This window comes from Schistocerca americana, chromosome 2, assembly GCF_021461395.2.
Source record: "Schistocerca americana isolate TAMUIC-IGC-003095 chromosome 2, iqSchAmer2.1, whole genome shotgun sequence".
NCBI classification, from domain to species: Eukaryota; Metazoa; Arthropoda; class Insecta; order Orthoptera; family Acrididae; genus Schistocerca; species Schistocerca americana.
The window spans coordinates 643,599,366-643,622,129 of NC_060120.1; the positions used below are offsets into that span (position 1 = coordinate 643,599,366).

A 22,764-nucleotide genomic window follows, 5' to 3' on the forward strand; every position below is an offset into this window, starting at 1 on the left:
TTATATTTTGCAAATTGCTTACACGTTATCTTTACATAATGTTTGCAATTTACATAAAATTTTTTAGTCCACAGACAAATATATGGTAGAAGACTGTACAGTCTGCCCATTTGGCTTTGTTGTAGTTTTTTGATACTTGTGAGGGTAGACATCTCAAATGGCTGCCCCCGAGGTTGAGGGCAAGAGAGAATAAGTAATACATTTGCAGTTATCACTTATCATTCCCTGCTGTCTAATCCCTGGCATATTATCTGATATGTTGTCCCTATTTAATTCCTGCCTCAATACTATTCATTGTCTTTTTCTAAGCAAAGCAAAACAGATACAAAAAGTTTATCATCTTTTGAGTAGTTGCCACTTTATGTCCTACCAATAAAAAATAAAGGGAGTTGTGTATACAATGGACCCTTTTTCATTAGTTTTTGTTTCGTTTTTACTTCTGGAGCTGAAGAGGACAGAAATAATTTTTTGCAGTCTATGCAAAAATGTTATCTTTAATAAAAAGTGTAATTATAATCACAAAATATTACAACACTATTACAATCTATTAAGTAGTATAATTTCTAGAGTCAGTATCACAAACATAAAAGCATACCAAAACTGTTATACAGGTGGAAAAAGATCTTACTTTTTTGGTCCAGCCTTTAACTAATAAGAGACTTCCTTTAGGGCCACATTTTATCAATTAATGAGCAATTCAGTCATTTCGGTTGCATATGTGTCATTCCTGAGCAATCTACTTTGAGCTCTCTGAAGGTGGCAAGGCTTTGGATGGCTTAAACTAAAGCCTTTGCTTTTTGTTGCAGAGCCTGTTAGTTAGTTACATCCTCTCTGCATAGTCTAAACTGAAACAGTTTTTGGTTACAGTTGGTTCATACCGCTGTGGCATCAGTACCATAAGCAAGTGGGAAATTCACTGTGTTCAATGCTTACTTGATTAATGGCAACTGTAAAAATTACCACTAAATCATTTATTATATCTGCTGCTATGCTTTAAAATTTGATGAAGAATGTTGAAATTACTGAATTTAGAATTCTTGACTCTGACATGGCATATCGCGGGTTAATAAATAGACACAACATAGATGTCAAACAAGGCATGAGGGAGCAGATACTTCTACTAATTGTAATTTCTCAGAGAAAATCCGTATTATGCCAGTAATTTAGTGTTTTGTTTCTGAATGCTAGAAAGCATAGTAACTGACTAGGTTTGCATGTCTCATAACTAAATGTTACTTTTTTAAAAAAAATTGGCTTCAATTTTAACAAATTTTGAAGAAGTAATTGTAATAAATACCTAATAAATGTACTCTATCTTAACTACAACAGACAGTCGATAACTAATTACGAATAAATGGCACATGCAATTTGTTTTTAGTAAATTCCACATTTTTCAGAATACATTATGGCATCATTCTTACATGAATAAGTTTTAGACTAGCTCAATAATCTGGGTAACCAGGCAAAGAAAATTTTCTGGCGAAGGTTTCCACTTCTTCTCGTAGTGCCTTCACCTTAGGCACAATGTTGGTATCTGTCGCCAAAACTCGCTTGAAGTCTACCATCTTTGGTCCAGATATGGTGGTTATGTCTTTTGCAAGCTTCAGTCCTGTTTTAGAAAATTACAATGACACTTTAAATATATTTGGTGGTCGTGACGATTACACACAGTAACACAAACATTAAAAACTCAACTACTTAGGTATTACTTTTTACTTACGGATAATAAAGTGCACAATTTTTTGGTATACAAGATACTTTGGTGGACATGGAGGGACAGGTAAGATTAAATGGAGAAGAACAGAGTAAACTGAATGAGAAAAAATAAAGACCAGAAAGAGTTACAATCAGGGGGTTTACTACAAATGAACAGAACTGGGAGGAAATTAATGTGTATGCATTATTGTAGACAAGAAATTGAAAATAATACTACCGATATTGAAGGAATCTCAGACAGAATAAATAGCAAGACTTTATTTTCAAAAGATATACAGTCTGTGCACCTACGTTCTCTTATTTTGATAAGGATGCACAAAATATCTACAAAGAGCTGTAGAAAGTCACAAACGAAATCACATCCGACTACAAGATGATAATTCAGGTAAAAACTTTGTGTATGATACCAGAAATGGCAGAATTTGCCAATAGGAACAACATATTTGTTCCCAGCACATTCCTCCCAAATAAATATAGAAAACGAACTTAGCTAGAACTGAAACTCAAAGGAATTCTGCTCAGTGGCACCACAGTTAGGGACCAGACACACTCAGAATATTTACCTGGACTTACAAGGGACCTATGCTAGTAACTGAAGAAACCATGACAGCTGTTCATCTTGATGTCTTCCCTTATGGTGGACATCCTCCAGCAGGATAACTGCCCATGTTAGAAGGCCAGAATTGTATTTTGGTGGTTTGAGGAGCACGACAATGAACTCACATTGACATCTTGGCCACCAAATTCACTTGATCTGGGCTTGATGTAATACATCTGGGATGTTACTGGGCACCAGCTCTGCACCCAAAAACGACCGGCCCATAATTTATAGCAGTTATGCGAGTTGCTTGTAGACATGGTGTGCCACATACCTCTAAAAACATATCAAGGACTTGTCAAATCCATGATGTGCAGAATCACTGTGCGTTGTCTTCCAAGGTTGGACAAATACACAGCTGGCAGTAATGTTTTGACTCATTGCATACACTTACCATGTGTAAAAGTGTGTCATGTAGCTAGGAGGACTTATTCTACCAACTAGAACATTTCAGGTTATACATTTGCACATACTTCTGAACTCTGTGGCTAACTTCAGACAACTTCTGATCAGAGTTAACACTTACCATAAACTGCAAATATTTGTTTAAGTTTATAAAATAGTTTGACATTTCTCACAAAAAATGTCAGCTTGCAATGGAAACATACCTCTGTCTATAAACTCCACCACTTTGTCAATATCACTCTCCACTAGGCCTCTGGTGGTAAGAGCAGGAGTGCCAAGACGAATGCCACTTGGGTTGAAGGCACTTTTGTCACCTGGAACTGTGGCAAAACAGATTTACAGCTGCAGAGATTTAGATAGAATAAGGGATCTCCACCTTAACAACTTAAATGAAATTTAACACAGATCTAAATTAGAAGGATAAGAAGCAAGATTGGGGTTTTATACCCCATTTATGAGAATGTAATTATCAGCAGAGCACAAGCCAGGGGAGGAATTGGGCAGGAAATCAGCTTTCTATTTTTCATGGGAACTACCCCAACAGTTATTTTAAAACGATTTAACTGACTACAAAACTCTTAACTTAGTAAGCCTGAAAGGGAAATGGAACCCAGCCTTTATGAATAAGAGTCCAGTGCCTTTAAAACTGTGACAGCTTGCTCGTGGTCACAGGACTTGCATACTACAGCAACATTTTATACTTCAAAACGCTGCCTTCATTCGTAAGATACATCAACATGAAGCACCCTACATCCACTGCCAGATGATGGTTGCCTCAACTTCTCCGTGTGTTACAGTCTTCAAGTATACGCATCCCTCTTGCCCCTATATCCTTTCTAGTTGTCACCTCTGCCTTTCCTTATCTACTGGCTTTCAGCAAAGAACATTCTTCTACCATCAACCAACATAAACCATCCATCCACTTCCACTGCATTTTTCTTACAGTACTGCTGTTTTCCTTTTGAGAGACATCAAAAGCTATGCCTTGAAACATTACTTGTTAAGTCAAAAATATGCCACACCAGTTTTATTCCTCTAAGTATCTCTCTTCCTGCCCTTCAACAGCCGAAAATACAAAATCTGTTCAGTCAGTGCTATGACCTCATTGTTAATATGTACTACTATCTTCTTGATGTGTTGTTTATACATTATTTTAGAATTATTTTCATATATTGTGGGACCTACTGTCAAACTTGGGTAATTATGCTCTTGAACTCTATCTGTACTAAAGGAGAATCACACATTGTAGTCTGCATCTGCAAAATACAGATTGGTTCAGTATCTTCCACTAACACACAGTCGTAGAGGTGCTGAGACTAGACCTGGTGATCCCCTTACCTGGCTAATTCCAATTCTGAACTATTTACTATACTTATGCACCAATAACTCTAATGGAAGCTACAGTATTCATTGAGAAGCTTTTCAATACATTAATGTAACTTGAATCGTCATTGGTTGTCGAGGGCTATTTTTGTATAAATGATGTTGGAAGTATGCCTACCAGATTAGGTGAGTGAAACTACTTGGAAGACAGGCACAGTGTGCAGGATGAAGATTCATACCTGGGATCTTCTCCTTTCACAGAGAACTGCTCTACTGACTGAGGTATTCAGGAACGATTCTTGAATTACAATCTACCACAAAGTTTTGACACTGCTCTCAGTCAGCTCCATAATGCAGATTTATTTTAGATGGTAATTCTCTGTTGCATTCTACAATTCTATTCATGATTTGCAAATAGTCAACTGTGTTATATCCACTTTTAAAGCCCGCTTATTACTTTACCCGATGAAAATCAGGTGTTCTTTCAACATGGTTTGTGATACTTTTAGATGTGTATTTTACATTGTTGAGAGAATGATGAAACCTATAATCTTTTGTGTCTTGCCTATGTATTTTCTTTTGAAGTAAAATAACTGTTCCAATTTTGAGGAACTATCTTCTTCTGTAGATATATAACAAAAGAATTTGCAAATTTTTCTATATTATTTTACTCCAATTTTAATCACTGATATTGAAGTTCCACCATCTCTTGGCACTTATACTCAAGGTGGGTGTAAGGAACTTGCTTCGATGATACGAGCTTGAGTACCATTCTTTCCGCCCTCCGTGTTGCTTCCGTTGTCTTAAGATTGTCCCTGACAATCAGCAAGTGGTATACCAAAGTAATGTAGTATTTTAAGCCACAACGGTGTAAGACATGGTCTGGTAATGTCTCTCACGCACATAAAAAAGAAAGTTACACACCTAACACTCTTAAAACCACACTAATCTCATGTATAGTCCAATATTATTGAAAACAATATATTTTTGATTATGGTATTCTTCATGATAGATACAATCTCTATAACGATTTCATTTTGTTTGCCCTTACTTAAGTAACAAACTGGTCTTGCAGATTTAGTCACACAATAAATATGGGATGGAACTTCGCCATTAATTCTCTTCACCCTAGAAAGTTTCTATTACATATATGTCTAAAAATTTCATAATTGCCTTTTAATGGAAGATTTCTTTTGGCAAGGAAATCTACTGTGGAAAACAACATTAAGAAAACTGATCTCCACCTCTTTTCTTCCTATTCAGTTTGGTCTTGAATTGCTTGATCCATTCATTTTGAATTTTTAACACTCTGTGGAAGCTCTTTCCACTTGCACATTTCAGTAATATGGTTGTGGGCCAGTTCATGGTTGGAGACTTGCAACCAAAGCAATACACAGCATTTTTTTCTTTTCTTCTTTTTCTTATAAGTAGGCAGAAAACATCATTCCGACTACAGAAAGGTTTTTTTCCTTAAATCCACAATCTGTTTCACACCAATTTAGGTGCATCCTAAATTATTTTATGCTGTCCTGAAGCCTCTCTCCATCCTTCACATCACAGATATATTGAAACCCACTAGACGCATCAGTCAAATTGATACAAGGTGGGTGTCCCATATTATCAACTGGAGGCAATGCAGGCACAGCCATACGGAACCATTAACTCAGTTCTTGGTGATGTCGGCTTGCTCCAGTTTCTTCCGTAGTGACACTATTGCACACTATTTCTGTTAGTGGAACTGTTTCATCACCCACTGGTTCTAGTTTGCACGAAGCATATGATTCTGCAATATTATTGAAGGATGAAGCTGCAGTAACATTAAATTCTTTCACATCACACTGTACAGTCACAGAAACACTTTCAGTTTGATTCACAAATTTATTTAATGAACCCTTTTGGCACAACTGCTCTTTCACAATATCCCACCTAAGTTTCCATTTTTGACATCTGACAAGCACTTGTTATCCATTCTATTCTCTTGAAAAAAAAATCACAGGCTCCAATAGCACCAGACATAGACATACAGACTGCTTGAGTCTTCATGCCTGACTGGGCTGCTGAACCCAATACCAAAAACATTTGGGAGCTTTACTCTAAGATGCCCAGCCTACAGTTTAGCAATGGAAATTCCAAACCAAAGGCCAGTCGCAAGGGTTGAGGGCTGTCACTGCAGGCTACCTGTCTGTCTCAGCCTAAAAAATTGTACTTTGTCTAGAATCAAAGACAACTGCACATTTACTTAACCTTTACGTATGTTCTCTCCTGGCAATGCTTGGTAGGTAGATTTTTTTATAAACCCAATACACTGCTTTTTCAAAAACTGATTATTTTCGCTGTTTTACTGTAGGCAAAATCGTTTACCGCACCGATCAGCAACATCGAACATTTCCGGTATTTCAGCACAAGCCAGCAGCTGACTGGGAAAGAAATGGAAATCCGTATTGTCATCAGTTCACATGGAGAATGACTGCTGCAGTATTTATCAATGCTGTCTGGTTTGAGGGAAAATAGAATCAATAATAAAGGTGTTCTCAACAGGGGGCTAGTGTAAATATAGCCTATTAACATTCTAAATTTGAAGATTTTTTTTTTCCTTTTACCAGGAAACCAGACTGTTTGCTAAGAAAGGGCAAATTCTGACAAGAACAAGAGGTAACCCACTCACCTGTATTTTTATTGCACGCAATAGATATTTCCTCAAGAATGTGTTCTGCCTTGCTTCCTGTCAGCCCAGCTGAACGAAGATCTACCAAGACCAAATGAACGTCAGTTCCATCAGTTGTTATCTTGTAGCCAGCTGACTTTAAGCGATCACTTAGTCTTTTTGCATTTTTTATAACCTGGAACAGATATCCTGCCTTTAAGCATGATAAGTAGAAAATTTTAGGATCGGAGCTTTTGCCATCATTTCCAAATGGAAAGTAAGGACCATTTTTTACAAAAATTTTAAAAGAGATAGGTAATATATATATTCTAGTGACTAGGTGAGTCCCTTCTATGCCGAGGCACAAGTGATCTGCCCCTATTTTGTAACCTTCCCCCGACAAAAACAGCAGTGATAATACAATTTTTTGGAATTTGATTTACTTCAGTAATTAACTCATATGCAGTTGCAACAGACATAATTTAATATTATGTGGAATTACAATAAATAATGCATACTGGAACTAAGTATGATCATTTCACACAAATATATATTTTTCGTACAATTTTAGTTCTGCGATTCATGGAGAATGTATAGTCTTTCTGATCCAAAACTTGCACACACATGCACACCCACACAATAGGCAGGCTTGGAAAGCAATGCTTCAACCTCCCTGCAAACAGCCTGCCAAGAATACGAACATGTTCCGAACCTGTGCATTGTAACATCCTTGTATCCTCAATGGCACGCTGTCCACAAGGTGGTAGAGACACTGCCTCCCGAGCCTATCCCACTCTTCAATGACGGCCCTCCTGGGTCATCTAGTGAACAAGGAGGCTGCCTCTTATGACACACTTTAAATTTTAACCGGTTGGTTCATGTCAGCAGAAACCACATGACATTTTGTTATATAGATTCCAGCCTTTGGAGGAAGGTGTTCAGGAGATGGGCATAGTGTGTTCATGGGTTACTCTCTTCACTTAAATGTTGACGGTAAGGTTAGCTGTTACCTTTGCTCTCAAATTACTCTCTAGAGCAATGAGACACATCTGATACCTGCACACAATATCAACTCACACCAAGACTGACCTACTTCAATCCTGAAACCATGGGATCCACAGTGTAAGATTACAATGGCCCTTTGAGATATGCGGACAGATTGTACAGTGTGCACAAGTTGCTCTGTCCTGTTCATGAGTAGAGACAGTGTGTATCATCATCTTCAGTCTTGTGTAGCCAGAATTAAATAAAAATAGAATAGGCAACACAAAACAGCAAACTATAAACAGTATAATACTTTCATGGAAGTGCCATGGGAAATAACTGAGCATGTGGCAGAAGAATACATTCACAAACCTGAAGAATGACCTACTAACACAATTAATGATAGTTAAAAACTTTTCGATAACATTATCCACTACATTACCTGTTCTTGATACTTCTTGAATTCTGGTGTGGTAGCCTGCTTCATTGCAGTTGCAATACCTGCAATAGCATTATTATGTGGCCCGCCTTGGAGTCCGGGGAACACAGCCTGGTTAATTTTCGATTCCAAGTCGTACATAATGTTTTCACCATTCTTGCCCACACTGCGAATACCTTTTCAGAAGAAAAGCAAACAAAGAAGCATTGATTTAGAAAAATAAAACTAATCCAGTGTGCGCTGATACACTGTCCAGTGACATTAATGTAACCATCTGTCGAAAGCCTGAATAACCCCATTTTGCAATGCAGACCTCTGTGAGAGATGCAGAAAGCTAGTCAGTGAGGTTCTGAAATGTACCTACAGGCTTGTGGAGCCATGCTAATTCCAGTGCAGTGGCCAGCTGTGCTTGATTTCTCGGTAGAGGGACCATGGTGTGAACAGCACAGTTGAAGTGGTACCATAGATTCTCAACTGGATTCAAATCATGGGAGTTTGGTGACCAGGAGAGTACAATGAACTCAATGTGGTTCTCTTCAAACTTTGTATATACACTGTGAGCTGTGTGATACATTGCATTATCCTGCTCGTAGATGCCATCATGCTGAGAAAAAACCAACTGCATGTAGGGGTGGATGTGGCCCCCAAGGATAGCTGCATACTTGTGTTGATCCACTGTGTCTTCCAGAATAACACAATCACCCAGAGAATGCCCTCCAGCATGGAACCTCCCACCTGTAGTTGCAGGGTGTTTGCTTTCAGACATTTCACACTGTACATGCCAACAGCCACCTGTCCGATGGAGCACAAAACAGAGTTCATCTAAAAAGACCAGTGGACATCCAGTTGCAGTATTGGCATGCAAATTCTAGCCTTTGTTGCTGATGAACAGCAGTCAGCACGTATGCCACGAACAGGTACCTGCTGAGGTGGTCCATATGCAGCAACATTCAATGAATGGTCATTAAGCAGACGTTGTTAGTGGCCCTTCATATGGGCAGTCATCTGTTGAACAGTTACACATCTATTGTCCCATACACATCACCATAGCCGTTGTTCACCCAGCCATCTATGGCCCGTAATGCACCACAGTTGCCTTGGTGCTGGTTTTCGATAGCGCCATTCTGCCATCCACGGTATACTTCAATCACAGCATAACATGAACAGTTTAAAAACTTGGCCATTTTGGACATTCGAAAGCCAATGACCATACCATTTTTGACATCAGATAAATTGCTCTGTTTCTGCATTATGACAAAGACAGCACTGTTGTCCTCGCACTGATCCAACACACTTTATACAACCTCCATTGCTTGTGCTGCCATCTGCTGTCTGCGAGTGGTTATTGCACATTGGTGTCTAACAGATGCAATGGTCACATTAATGCAACTGGACCATGAAATGGCTCTGAGCACTATGGGACTTAACATCTGTGGTCATCAGTCCCCTAGAACGTAGAACTACTTAAACCTAACTAACCTAAGGACATCACACACATCCATGCCCGAGGCAGGATTCGAACCTGCGACCGTAGCAGTCGCGCAGTTCCGGACTGAGTGCCTAGAACCGCTAGATCACCGCAGCCGGCCCTGGACCATGAAGTAGTACTACAGTAATCAATTAGTAATGAAACAAAAAACTAAATAAGCATATTCTACCATGTCAGAGGCAGGCCACCTGTGACAGCAGTTTGTTTACCAGCTATGCTGGAACTTTGACACTGCCTTTTATGTAGACATGACTATAAATGAACTGTCCACCTGAATGAATGGCCGAAGCTAAACTGTGGCCAAGAGCAGAGTTGATCACCCAATGGCACAACTCACTCCAGTCGAGCCACAGCACTGAGACAATGTACTTGTAGCTGCATCTGTGTTTCGTATAGTCTGTGACTCATTAGTGACATAAAGGAGCAAAGATTGTTGCAATATAATCCAGAAGAGGATGTGCAGGGAACTACTACCAAACCGAAAATTGCAACATTCAAAAGATATTCCAGCAATAATAAGCACTGTTATGATACTAATGTGCAGATCTTCCTTTTAGCTATGTACCAAATATTTTAACTGGATTGGCTTTAAGTACTCCAACTGTTTATAACAGATCATTGAGACCAGTTTGCTCCTATCCCACAGAAATACAGCAATGCTCAGAGTGGGAAACTCTGTATTTACCGCTTGACGTCCTATCAGGAAGAAGTGTGAAGGGCTGTTATCTACAAGAACAGATGAACACCTTGTGGATGACAGAGTTATGAATACAATGAAACAGTAGATACAGGAGTTCTACAGAAAGTTGGTTTCCTTGCAACAAACTTAAAAATAAGATACCGTATTTACTTGAATCCAAGCCACACTCAAATCTAAACTGCACCTGAAAAATGAGACTCGAAATTCAAGGGGAGAGAAAAGTTTTAGACCACACCTCCAAATCAAAACAAAAATGGTCCTTTGCAACATGAGACACAATTTAGGTCGAATGGATGAAGATACAGCTACAGTAGTTTGGTTCGAGTTGTAATCTTAGAAGTTAAGCTTTAGCAGGTAGCCATTGCTGCGCTTCAGGCACTCTGTCCATATTTATACGGGTACCCTTCCTTTTTCAAGTGCTTCGTCTGGTTTGAATCGATTGCTTATTTTGCTTTGATCTGATAAGTGCCGTTCTCTTTGCTATAGGTGTTTATGTCACTCTAAGCTGAAAATGCATTATTGTACTGTGTCATGCATTGCCTGTCACATTCTTATAATGAGTGTTTAGGACCTGTCGCCGCTTGCGGCATGGCTTGCTTTTGTGTGTGCTACTGCCACTTACAATAAATAAATAAAAAAATAAAATTTAAAAAAAAGGAATTGTCTGATTAGCGAAACAATGGCAAGAGACTGCTATTTGTTGTTACTTACATTGCTGGTTTCTTTGATAATGATCAACAAGAACCAAATAATAGACTGCTTATGATAGAAGATGTTCTGAACGAGAGTTTAGTGAAAATTTTTCTCCGTTTGAAAATCTTTCCAGATGCTTCTTTAGTACATTACATTCTGCATAGAAATTAAGAGTCATCTTAGATTTAAAAATCTAGTCCGTTGCCGTGCTTCATTTCTTACTGCATCACTATTCAGCATAAGAATAATACGAATATAAAGATGACGTTATATGTATATTCTTCCGCCTCTGCTGTTGTCTCAGTCTAGTTTCGTAGTTTATTAGGCAGACAGGATTTAAATGAGATAGCAGCAAACAGTAAAGAATACACAGCATAATGTTTACTTTCATATTAATCTTATGGTGACGAGAATACTGCATGTGATTCACTATTCATAAAAGTTGGCCATATTGACATACATCTCAAACAGTCTTGCCAGTCAGATTTTCATAGTAGATTTTTAGTGATGACTTCAAATGCAGAGTATGATGGTGTTGTTGTTGTTGTTGTTGTTGTTGTCTTCAGTCCACAGACTGGTTTGATGCATACTTTTCTATCCTGTGCAATGCAGAGTAGCAACACTTATAAAATAAGAATGAAAATAACTTAGAAATTAAACGCTGAAATTTAAAACAAAATTTATTATGTTTGTAATACATCTTATACGAAATGTTTAAAATATCAGTCATGATTCTGAATCGCTATCACTCAATTCTTTGTTGCTCATTTCTTCATACAGAGCATCATCCTCCGTACCATGTAGTGCACTGGATATCGAGCATTTTTTAAATGCTTGTTGCAGAGTCTGATTTGGAACACACTTCCGTGCATCATAAATCCATTAGTACACTTGCGACAAACATGCATGTTCTACATGCCCTGTTGGTGTCAGTTGTCTGTCGCTTTTCGAAAACCAGTCTGTGTACATGCGTTTAAGCTTGTCCTTAAATGCTTTATTCAAACAGACGTCAAGTTGTTGCAAAATTGAAGTCATCCCGCCTGGAATTACTGCCAAATCCGTTTTGCTTTCCTCTAATTTTCGTTTTGCTGCAGGTGTTGTATGGTGTGCGTACTCATCTAATATCAACAGACTGCGTACATCAAGCATTGCGCCCATGACGACTGTTCCACAAAAGCCTAATCCATTCCAGCACCACGTCCTCTGAAAACCACCCACTTTCGTTTGCTTGTACAGTTACACTTTTTGGAAACACTTCCAATTTTGGTAAGGTCTTTCGCTTGAAAACTATGAATGGGGGTAATTTATGTCCATCTGCTGTGCAAGTAAGCATGATGGACACCTGCTGTTTGTCATCCCCTGATGTAAGAACACATGTCTTTCTTTCCTTTGGCATCAACCGTATAATTTGACAGCATGTCAAAATATATGGGAGTTTGGTCATCATTTCTTATCTGACCAAGAAGGTATTGCTTTTCTGTGCGCGACCTAATTATGAAACGCTGAAATTCCACAAGTTTTTCTTCATAATTTTTTGGCAGCTTCTGTGCAACTGAAGTTCGGCTCCAAAGTGAAAAACCCCAGCACTTCATAAACAGAACAATCCACCTGCGACTAGCCTTAAAATTTCCAATTTTTTGCTCTCTAGCAATTTCATATGCCTTAATTTTTATAACTTCGGCGTTCACAGGCAGGAATTTCTGACGCTGTTCCTTGATAAATTCATTTAAAATCACTTCTAGCGCCTATCGGCCACACTTTGGCCCACTACATGTTTTCCTGCTACTTGAACATACAAATAATTTGTCTCTCTGCAGTCGCCATCGCCTGACACTGCTCTCATCAATCCCGTATCACAGACCTGCAGCACTATTAGAACTTCGTTCTGCAAAACAAATAACTCCCATCTTGAATTTGGCACTATAATGAAAGCACTTCATTATGGTTCACTAACACCAACAAGCACCTCACAAAACTCCACGAAGCAATAGGTGCCGCTACGTGAAATCTTAATGGGCCCCAGTACATCAACTTGTGCAACAATCCTAAAGCCTTGTGCATTGTTGGTATTTTTGTGTAAAGAAATTTAATTGTGTTGCTACGAATATTTGAAAGGCTGCTACTTTCGAAGATTAACAATATGGAACTTCTATTTACTTCGTTGGATATTGTATGAAAATGCAGTGGTCGAAACTCGGGGCAGAGAAAAAAGCTCTTCTTCTACCTTTTTTTTTTTTTTTTTTTAATTTATTTACTGATGCGGAGATTTTGGTGCCAGTATTTATCTTTGTGCCTGCAAATCATGCCTGTGTAGTGCTACATATATTCGATGGCAGAAGTTAGTTGTGGCGGCACCTACCAACATTTTTCAGAACTTCCGTTTACTTTGCACTCTATTCTAAGCCACAGGCAGTTATTTGGATGACAAAAACCGGAAAAATAGTGCAGCTTAGATTCGTGTAAATGTACAAGTTACTTCTTTTTCAACATTTCTTCTTTTTTAACATTCGAAAATTAAGAATTTTTAAATACGGTATGTACTAGTTTCTTCTTTTCCCCTTAATATTAAAAAATTTAGCATCTTACCTTTCCTGAAGAAGATTATGCCAGCTCTAGGACCCCTCAGTGTCTTGTGAGTGGTGGTTGTGACAATATCACTGAACTCAAATGGACTCGGTATAAGTCCAGCAGCAACCAACCCCGACACATGAGCCATGTCAGCCATAAGGTATGCTCCATTTTCATCAGCAATTTGTCGGAAACGCTTGTAATCCAGACAGCGCGAATAACAACTAATACCTGAAATTTTTACATGATACTTGATGTAATAAGTTCATATAGTGTAAACTAGGTTACATTAAAAGGCTTTATTTCGCATAGAAAAAGCAAGTACATACAACTCTTCTGTGGCAGTTTGTTTCTAACAAGAGAATGCTCAGACACATCACATAGAAAGCTCTTCTGCGGTAGCATCATGTGCACAAGGTATAAAAAGGCAGAGCATCAGCAGTGCTACCATTTATAGTAGGCTGATTCATGTGAATGGATTTCCAACATGATTATGGCCGCATGACGGGAATTATCAGACTTTGAACGCCAGATGGTAGTTGGAACTAGACGCATGGAACATTCAAGTTCCGAAATCTTTGGGCATTCTATATTCTGAGGTCTACTGTGCCAACAGTGTGCAGACAATACCAAATTTCAAGCATTACATCTTACAGAGGTCAATGCAGTGGCCAACAGCCTTCACTAAACTACTGAGAGCAGTGGTGTTTGCTTAGAGTTTTCAGTGCCAGCACACTAAATGAATTGACTACAGAAATCAATGTGGAATGTATGAGCTAGATATTCCTTAGGACAGTGTGGCGAAATGTGACATTAATGGGCTATGGCAGCAGATGACAATATGAGCATCTTTGCTAACAGCTTGACATCATCTGCAGCACCTTGACTATATCATTTGGAACCTAGACAATTGCTAAACCGTGTCCTGGTCAGGCGAGTCCCAATTTTAGTTGGTAAGAGCTGATGGTAGGATTCAAGAGTGACACAGATGTCAAGAAGCTATGGTCGTTCCATTACTTGGAGACCATTTGCAGCCATTCATGTACTTCATGTTCCCAAATGATAATGGAATGTTTAAGGATGACAATCACCATGTCACTGTGTCACAATTGGTCTGAAGCAGATTCTGGACAATTCGAGAGAATTATTTGGCCACCCAAATTGCCCTACCTGAATCCCATCAAATATTTGAGGGACATAAGTGAGAGGGCAGTTAGTGCACAAAAATTTGCACCCGCAGCACTTTTGCAATTATGGACGGCTATAGAGGCAGCTTGGCTCAATATTTCTGCAGGGGGCCTCCAACGACTTCGTGAGTCTAAGCTACATCGAGTTGCTGCACTATGCATGGCAAATGGAGGTCCGACATGATATTAGGAGGCATCCCATGACTTTTGTCACCTCAATGTATGCAAAATTTCAAGTCCCGACATGAAATGGAAAATACGCAATAATAATTATGAAGTGTGACGGAGCTGCCTTGTGTACTGCCCTAAATTCTTGCACTGTGTGTGACATTGTTTTATCACTGCTCCCAATAGTTTGCATGGTAAACACTCCACTGCTACTCGCAAGCACAACTTACATTTTATCCAAAGTGTTCTTTCCCAATTAGTAAAGAGTACATGAAAATAAATACAAGAGCACCATCACATCAAAATTAACTTTGTTTCTTCCAAATGTTGCAGAAGTATGATTTACAGGTACAATTCTGTGTGCTATTTATGTATATCAGGATCAATATCTTATAGCCCCATCACAGACAAACTTCCATGTTTTCATAGAAAATCAAATTAAGAGTTAGAAAGAGTGCAGTTCCACACACATTTAATCAGATTTTGAAACCTGACAGCATACCATAACTGGATTTAAACTAGTCAGCATTTCATACCCAGTGGGCTGGACTACTCCCACCACCAATACACAAATGAGAGCTGTACTGGTGTAATTGGCTCCCACAGTCTTGTCACTCCCACTGCACAAAGCAGTGTGCCTGCTGGTTCTCAGAGAACTGTTGTCACAGCAGAAGACTCATGTAACATTACCATATTGTATGGACTATAAGATGCACTTTTTTCTTTGAAAAATTGCCTTCATAATAGAGGTATATCTTATACTCAAAATTTAATATTAAAGTCCAGTGTATGACTTAAAATTTCCACAAGTCTTAAGAATGGCCGTATATTCGATTCCCAGGGTAACCTGTCCCTATCTGGCAACACTGGATTCATTTGCAGTAACAGTGCACCAATGCAACCAACATGAGTTCCAGGAATTCACACGCTAGCTAACACTGTCTCCCTCTCGCTTCGTCATCATAAACACAGAGCACTGTGTAGCATATGATGCGTCAGTGCCATCTACAGTGCCAGTGAACTTTAAAGTGATTTATGTTATGGGGAACAGTACAATATTTTTTGTAAGTCCATCCTTTTGACTGGAGGTCTTGAGGATCACAACCATTTACTACTGTAAGCAAATAAAATGCCTACAGCCATCCTCATGAACTTTTTTTTTTTTTTTTTTTGTAACTACCAGTTTAGGCACTTCTGCGTGCCGTCTTCAGACCTGTATGAATAAATGACAGCATGATCAACATATCAATTGTACAACACAAAAACAGATTAAACAAAATGAGAATCAGGGATGAGACTCTACAAATGAATTTGCAGTAAGCATTTGATAGACTAAACAGATACACCCATTGTCACATACCTGAAGAATACCACAACGAATTTCTACCTACGCATTGTATTATTTATTAATAACTTCCGTGAATAACTATTCCACGATTTTTACTGGCCAGTCGGGCATACATTATCTGCACAGCCCTGAAATAACTTACTGAAGAGAAAATAACCGTAGAAGATGATAAATGTATGAAGGTAGTAACACCTCAGAAACAAGTAAAGCGAAGGAACATGACCTATATGTCTGTCAAAGTATGAAATGCTGAGTTCTGAAATTTTGAAAGAGACTACAACCTCAGAAACAAATAAAATGAAGAAATTAGATCCATATGTCATGTAAAAGTATAAGACGTGAAGTTATACACAGTATACACAGCTGAGGGACATATGTATGTCGTATACATACAATATATGTCCTAGACACGTCAGAGGACCAAAATAAGACCTACCTCAGATCACAACATATGTAGAAAATACAAAAAAAAAAAAAAAAAACACACACACAAGAAACTGTTCATGATTAAAAACATTCATGTGCAAATGCATCATGTACTGCCGTGAAACAATCATAGGGACACTAAGTAGCTTGTGAGGGTGCAATGCACTATAAAGGATGACTCAGCAATGTATATACATGAAATATCAGAAACACTTTCTGACTAGCAAACAACTCAAAAAGTTCTCTTACATATTAAGCATAAGTTAACACAAAGAAATAAAATGAGATCTAAAAAATCATATAGTTATTCATGAATGTACGGTAACCAGTACACACCTGAAGTATTTTGATGACATTAAAACCAAAAGCAATTACATTCATGCAATTAAAATTTCAAAAGAAAACAACAGCCATATATATTGTGTGAAAGATAAGCCACATTATTAATTGACCAATGAGAAGCCCACACATCAAGCCAATAATTAAATCTTAAGCAAATTCTGTATTTGAGTTTGATTTAATACTATGAACATGTCACAGCAATCTACAAGTTGACAATACAGCCACTATTACAACAACAACACTGGCAATGTCACAATTTTGTCCAGCAGAACCAGAGTGATGGTAAATTCATACCTATGTAAACTTGAAAATGGGTGCATAACCACTAAATGTGTTAAATACAGCTAAAATAATTGACCGACATGGTTTTCATGTGAACCATAATGAATTTCCATGTAGTTTGAATACACCCTGTGGTTGGGTTTCATCCTTTTATCTAAATATTTCAGTTACAAAATTTTTTGTATTGATTACTGTTATTGTGAGATACTCTCACACTGCCAGTTTTAATGTTGACTGACTTTGAGTATTTGCTGACACACATCTTTGGATGATGTATTTTGAATGTTTCTCTTGTCAGATGGCAGTTGACAGTTGGAGTGCTGACATGAAAGTTTACAGGTACTTCTGGCATTCATTTAATGATAATTATTTCAGTCATACCCTCTGGTATACACTTTTTTATACTTTCTGTAGGTAGTCTGCATCACCAGTTATGCTGGCCACTGATGCGGTATGTACAGGGATTGTGTCAACCCCATCAGCATCAACTGCAGTGAGTCCCATAGAGTTCTCTGTGTTTTTGTGTGTATTTGGCATACAAGTGGGGGAAGGCTTTTTGGTACTGACATATGCTTTCTTGACAAGCGTCTTAATTGTTTTGCCTCTGCTTGTTATCTTATTAGTGCTACATCATTTGTAATTGTGGATTGTTGGATGTCTATTTGAATCTGTCTTGAGCCTGTACAGTTAGGATAACTCTTCATTCTCCCTTCTGCACCACTCCTTTGCTCAGTATCTATTATGGGTCACGTTTCCATTCTTTCATGAAAGCTTTAGCATTGACTAGGTACTTGCCTCTTACTCACTCTCATTGGTAGTTGATTGTTTCATGACATAATTGTTACTGGACTTATTTAAACAGTGGAAAATCCACGATGAAATGTAAAAATATTATGAGAAGGAAAGTAAACAAATCCGGGGTACAGCTATGGACTCCTGCATGGCACCATCCTGCCAACCTATTAATATGCCATATAGAACCCAGAATCCCAAACCCCTCATCTGGTTCAGATTCATTGATGACATCTTTGCTATCTGGATCGAAGCTGAGGACACCCTATCCACATTCCTACAGAACCTCAATAACTTCTCCCCCATTTCCTTCACCCGGTCCTGCGCTTCTTAGATGTTGACCTCCACCTCAAAGATGGCTACATCAGTACCCCTGTCCATATCAAACCTACTAACCACCAGCAATACCTCCTCCACTTCGGCAGCTGCCACCCGTTCCATATCAAGAAGTTCCTTCCGTACAGCCTAGCCCCCCGTGGTTGTCGCATCCTCAGTGACGAGCAGTCCCTCTCGAAATATACCGAGTCTCACTGAGGCCTTCACTGTGTGTAATTATCCTCCCAAATCTCCCGCACCTTGTCTTTCCAGTCTCCCACCACCCAACAAAGTCCCACCGCCTGGCCACAGAGGAGCATTCCCCTTGTAACTCCGTACCACTCAGGACTGGAGCAACTGAATTACATCCTCCGTCAGGTTTTCGATTACCTCTCATCGTGGCCTGAAATGAGAAATGTCCTGCCCACTATCCTTCCCACCCCTTCCACAGTGGTATTCCGCCATCTGTGGAATCTACACAATATACTCGTCCATATTTACACAACCCCTGCTCCCAATCCCTACCTCATGGCTCATACATTTGTAATAGACATAGATTCAAGACCTGTCCCATACATCCTCCCACTACCATCCACTCCAGCCCATTCATTAACATCACCTATCCCATCAAAGGCAGGGCTACCTCTGAAACCAGTCATGTGGGTCACAAGCTAAGTTGCAACCACTGTGCTGCATTCTATGTAGGCATACAACCAACAAGCTGTCTGTCCGCACGAATGGCCACCGACAAAATGTGGCCAAGAAACAAGTGAACCATCCTGTTGCTGAAACACTGCCAAACATGATATCCTTCATTTCAGTGACTGCTTCATGGCCTGTGCCATATGGATCCTTTTCACCAATTTTCTCTCCTTTTCTGCACTCCCCCTCCCCACCTCTCCCCTGCCCGCCGTCTAACCTGCAACAGTTCACCGTCCGCCACGCCCACCATATTATCCCTCCCCCTCCCCACCCCAGCCTCCTCCTTATCCCCACCCAGTTGCCACTCCCATCATGCACTGGTGCTGCTACTCGCAGTGTGGTTTCAGTTGCCTGAGGCCCATGGCCGAAAGCTTTAATTGTGAGAGTCTTTTTGTTTTGACTATCTGCAACTCAGCATCTCCACTAAATGATGAGTAGCAACTTTCCTTCTCATAATATTGTTACTGGACTTAGTTTGGGTTATCTGACGACACTTGTGTTCATACGCGAATAATATTTTGTAGCGTATCTCACAGGATTTTTCAGGTACTGAAGTATGCTGATGTTTACATTGCTGTCATGTGTTAGCACTACAATTACAACTATATATCTTTAAAGGTCTCTCTTTCTTTCACATGCAATAATTTTAGTTGTATGTGACACATTTAGTGGTTACGCACCTATTTCCAAATTTACGTAAGTATGCATTTACCATCACTCTGGTTCTGCTGGACAGGACTGTGGCACTGCCAGTGTTATTGTTGTAATAGTGGATGTATTGTCAATTTACAGATTGCTGTGACATGTTCATAGTATTGCATCAAACTCACATACAGGATTTACTTATGATTTAATTATGGGCTTGATGTGTGGGCTCCTCACTGGTCAACTGATAATTTGGTTTGCCTATTAAGACGATATGTATGGCCAGTATGGCTCTTTTGAAACTGGATTGCATGGATACAATGGTTTTTAGTTTTGATGTGGTTGAAAGACCAACATGTGTACTGGTTACAGTGTATTTACTCATAAGTATATGCAATTCAAATTTCATTGTATGTTTTGCATGTTCACTTGTGTCTAATACATATGAGTACTTTTTGAGTGGGTTGCTGGTCAGGAAGCTAGCTGACGTGAACATTGCTGTCAGTGGCCTCTAGTTAGGTGCTTGGTGGTAGAACTGTGTATGTTAGCCCTAGAATTTTAACTAGATATCTTTGAATGTTTCCTCCTCTTTAGCATGCAATTATTTTAGTCATATGTGACACAGTTAGTGGTTTTGCACTGGTCTTCAATTTCATGTAGATTTATATTAACCTCACTTAAATTTCGCTACATACGACTTATGGTATTGGCAGTGTTTTTGTTGTAATAGTGTATGTATTGCCAACTTATAGATTGCTGTCACATGTTCACAGTTGATGGCCGTTATTTTCCTTTGAAAATTTTATCGCATGAACATAATGGCTTTTAGTTTCAATGTCATCAAAAAACTTAGGTATGTACGCATTACAGTATATTTATGAATAATTATATTTTTTTTTTTTGTTTTTTTTTTTAGATCTCATTTTATTTCTTTGTGTTAACTTATGCTTAATATGTAAGAGTACTTTTTGAGTTGTTAACTAGTCAGCGAGCTTTTCTGATATTTCATGTATATACATTGCCGAGGCATCCTTTATAGTGCACTGCATCCTCACAGGTCACTTAGTGTCCTTGTGCTTGATTGCTCCACAGCAGTACACGATATATGAATGCATCCGCACATGAATGGTTTTCATCATGAACAGTTTCTTGTGGGGATTTTTCATATGTTCTACATATGTTGTGATTTGAGGTAAGTCTTATTTTGGTCCTCTGACACGTCTTGTACGTTAATTGTATGTATACGACATCCATATCACTTTATTTCTTTCTGAGGTTGTAGTCTCTTTCAAAATTTCACAACTCAGCATTTCATAATTTGACAGATGTGTAGGTCAAGTTATTTCACTTTACTTGTTTCTGAGGTGTTACCTTATTCATACATTTATCATCATCTACAGTTATTTTGTCTTTCAGTAGGTTATTTCAGGGCTGTGCAGATAATGCATGTCCGACTGGTCAATAAAAATCATGGAATAGTTATTCACAGAAGTTATTAATAAATAATACAGTTGTACAATCCATAGAATGGAAATTCGTTGTGGTATACTTCAGGTATGGGACAATGGATGTATCTGTTCGTTCTATCAAATGTTTATTTGTTAAGTCTTGTCCTTGATTCTCATTTTGTTTAATGTGTCTGTATTGCATGACTGATAAGTTGATACTGCTGTTATTACTGTTTAATGCACACAGGCCTGCAGATGATGCATTGAAGTGGCGAAACTGGTAGCTACAAAATAAATAAAATAATTTTCTTATAGTATAATATTTTTGTTATTAGCCAGTTTTGTAATGTAAAAAAAAAAAAAAGGAAAGGTATTCATTATGACGTGGGCTGTAAACTGAAAGTAATAGCATATGCAGAACATGGAAATGGAGCAGATGAGCATCATTTGGTTCCTTCACCTACAGAAAAAAACTATTCGCGATTGGCGGGGTCGTGAAGAAAAGCTGATAAGAATGAGGAAGCCCAAATGTGCAAACAGAGGACTGAATGCAAAAATGGCCAAAACTAGAAGATGATTTACTGAAATGGATTCAAAGACACTGTCAAAATGGCACTGGAACTAATATAAAAACGATTCAAATACACGCTCGCTAAGCTAGCACTTAACATACTTTAAGGATGGAGTTGGTGGTTCATGAAGCATCATGGGCTTAGCATGCAAACCAAAATATCTCACAAAATGCCACAAGAGTATGAAGAGAAAATATTATCTTTCCATTGCTTTATTATTCATCACTAAAAAAATAAATAAAAAGAAGGGGGGGAAAAAAACGGTGTGGAACTAAGCCAAATAGTGAATATGGACAAAATTGTCCAAGACTTGATGTGGGGAGTAATAGAGCTGCTGCCACAAAAGGTGTTACAACTTGATAATGACATGAGGATATGAAAAAATGCCTACACTGTTATCATTTCATGTTGTGCTGATGGTACTGAACATAATCTAATGATCATTGTCACGTGCAAACCAATGCCAAAACCTTCTGAAATACTGCCAGTGTGGTGGCATTCACGTACATGACAAGTGTTGGATAGACAAGGCTGATATGAAATTATGGATTAACAGTGCGGGAGAGAAGGACAGATGCTTTATTGAAGAAGAGTTCTATCCTTGAACTAGATCACTTTAATAGTCATTTGAAAAATTCTGTGGAAGAGAATTTGAAACAGGGAAATACAGAGCCTGCTGTTATTCCGGGAAGACATACTTCACAAATGCAACCTCTTGATGTCTCAATAAATAAACCACTTAAAGTGTGTATGAGAGACGAATGGAACAAATGGATGAAACTCAACATGAATTCATTCTGAAGGGAGGTTTAAATTGACCTACAATGAAACAAGTGTGTCAGTGGATAAAACGATCATGGTCTAGAGTGAGACAAGACATTATTGTTAAATCTTTCAAGAAGTGCTGCATAAGTAACTTTTTTGATGGCAGTGAAGAGGACGATGATGATGAGGAGGAGGAGGAGGAGGAGGAGGAGG

At 38.6% G+C, this 22,764-nt stretch overlaps 1 protein-coding gene across 1 annotated transcript in view; it reads right to left on the minus strand.

Moving 5' to 3' along the window:
- Window positions 1–476: 476 nt before the first annotated feature.
- The window catches only part of LOC124593746 (serine hydroxymethyltransferase), a 36,240-nt gene continuing 13,952 nt past the window's right edge, over window positions 477–22,764 (minus strand). Inside the window, exons 5-9 of the mRNA XM_047132082.1 lie at window positions 13,578–13,790; window positions 8,113–8,285; window positions 6,708–6,882; window positions 2,923–3,039; window positions 477–1,609 (exon numbers count right to left, since the gene is read on the minus strand). Coding sequence (XP_046988038.1) covers window positions 1,443–1,609; window positions 2,923–3,039; window positions 6,708–6,882; window positions 8,113–8,285; window positions 13,578–13,790 — 845 coding nt within the window. The 3' untranslated portion in view covers window positions 477–1,442. The remainder of the gene's footprint in view (window positions 1,610–2,922; window positions 3,040–6,707; window positions 6,883–8,112; window positions 8,286–13,577; window positions 13,791–22,764) is intronic.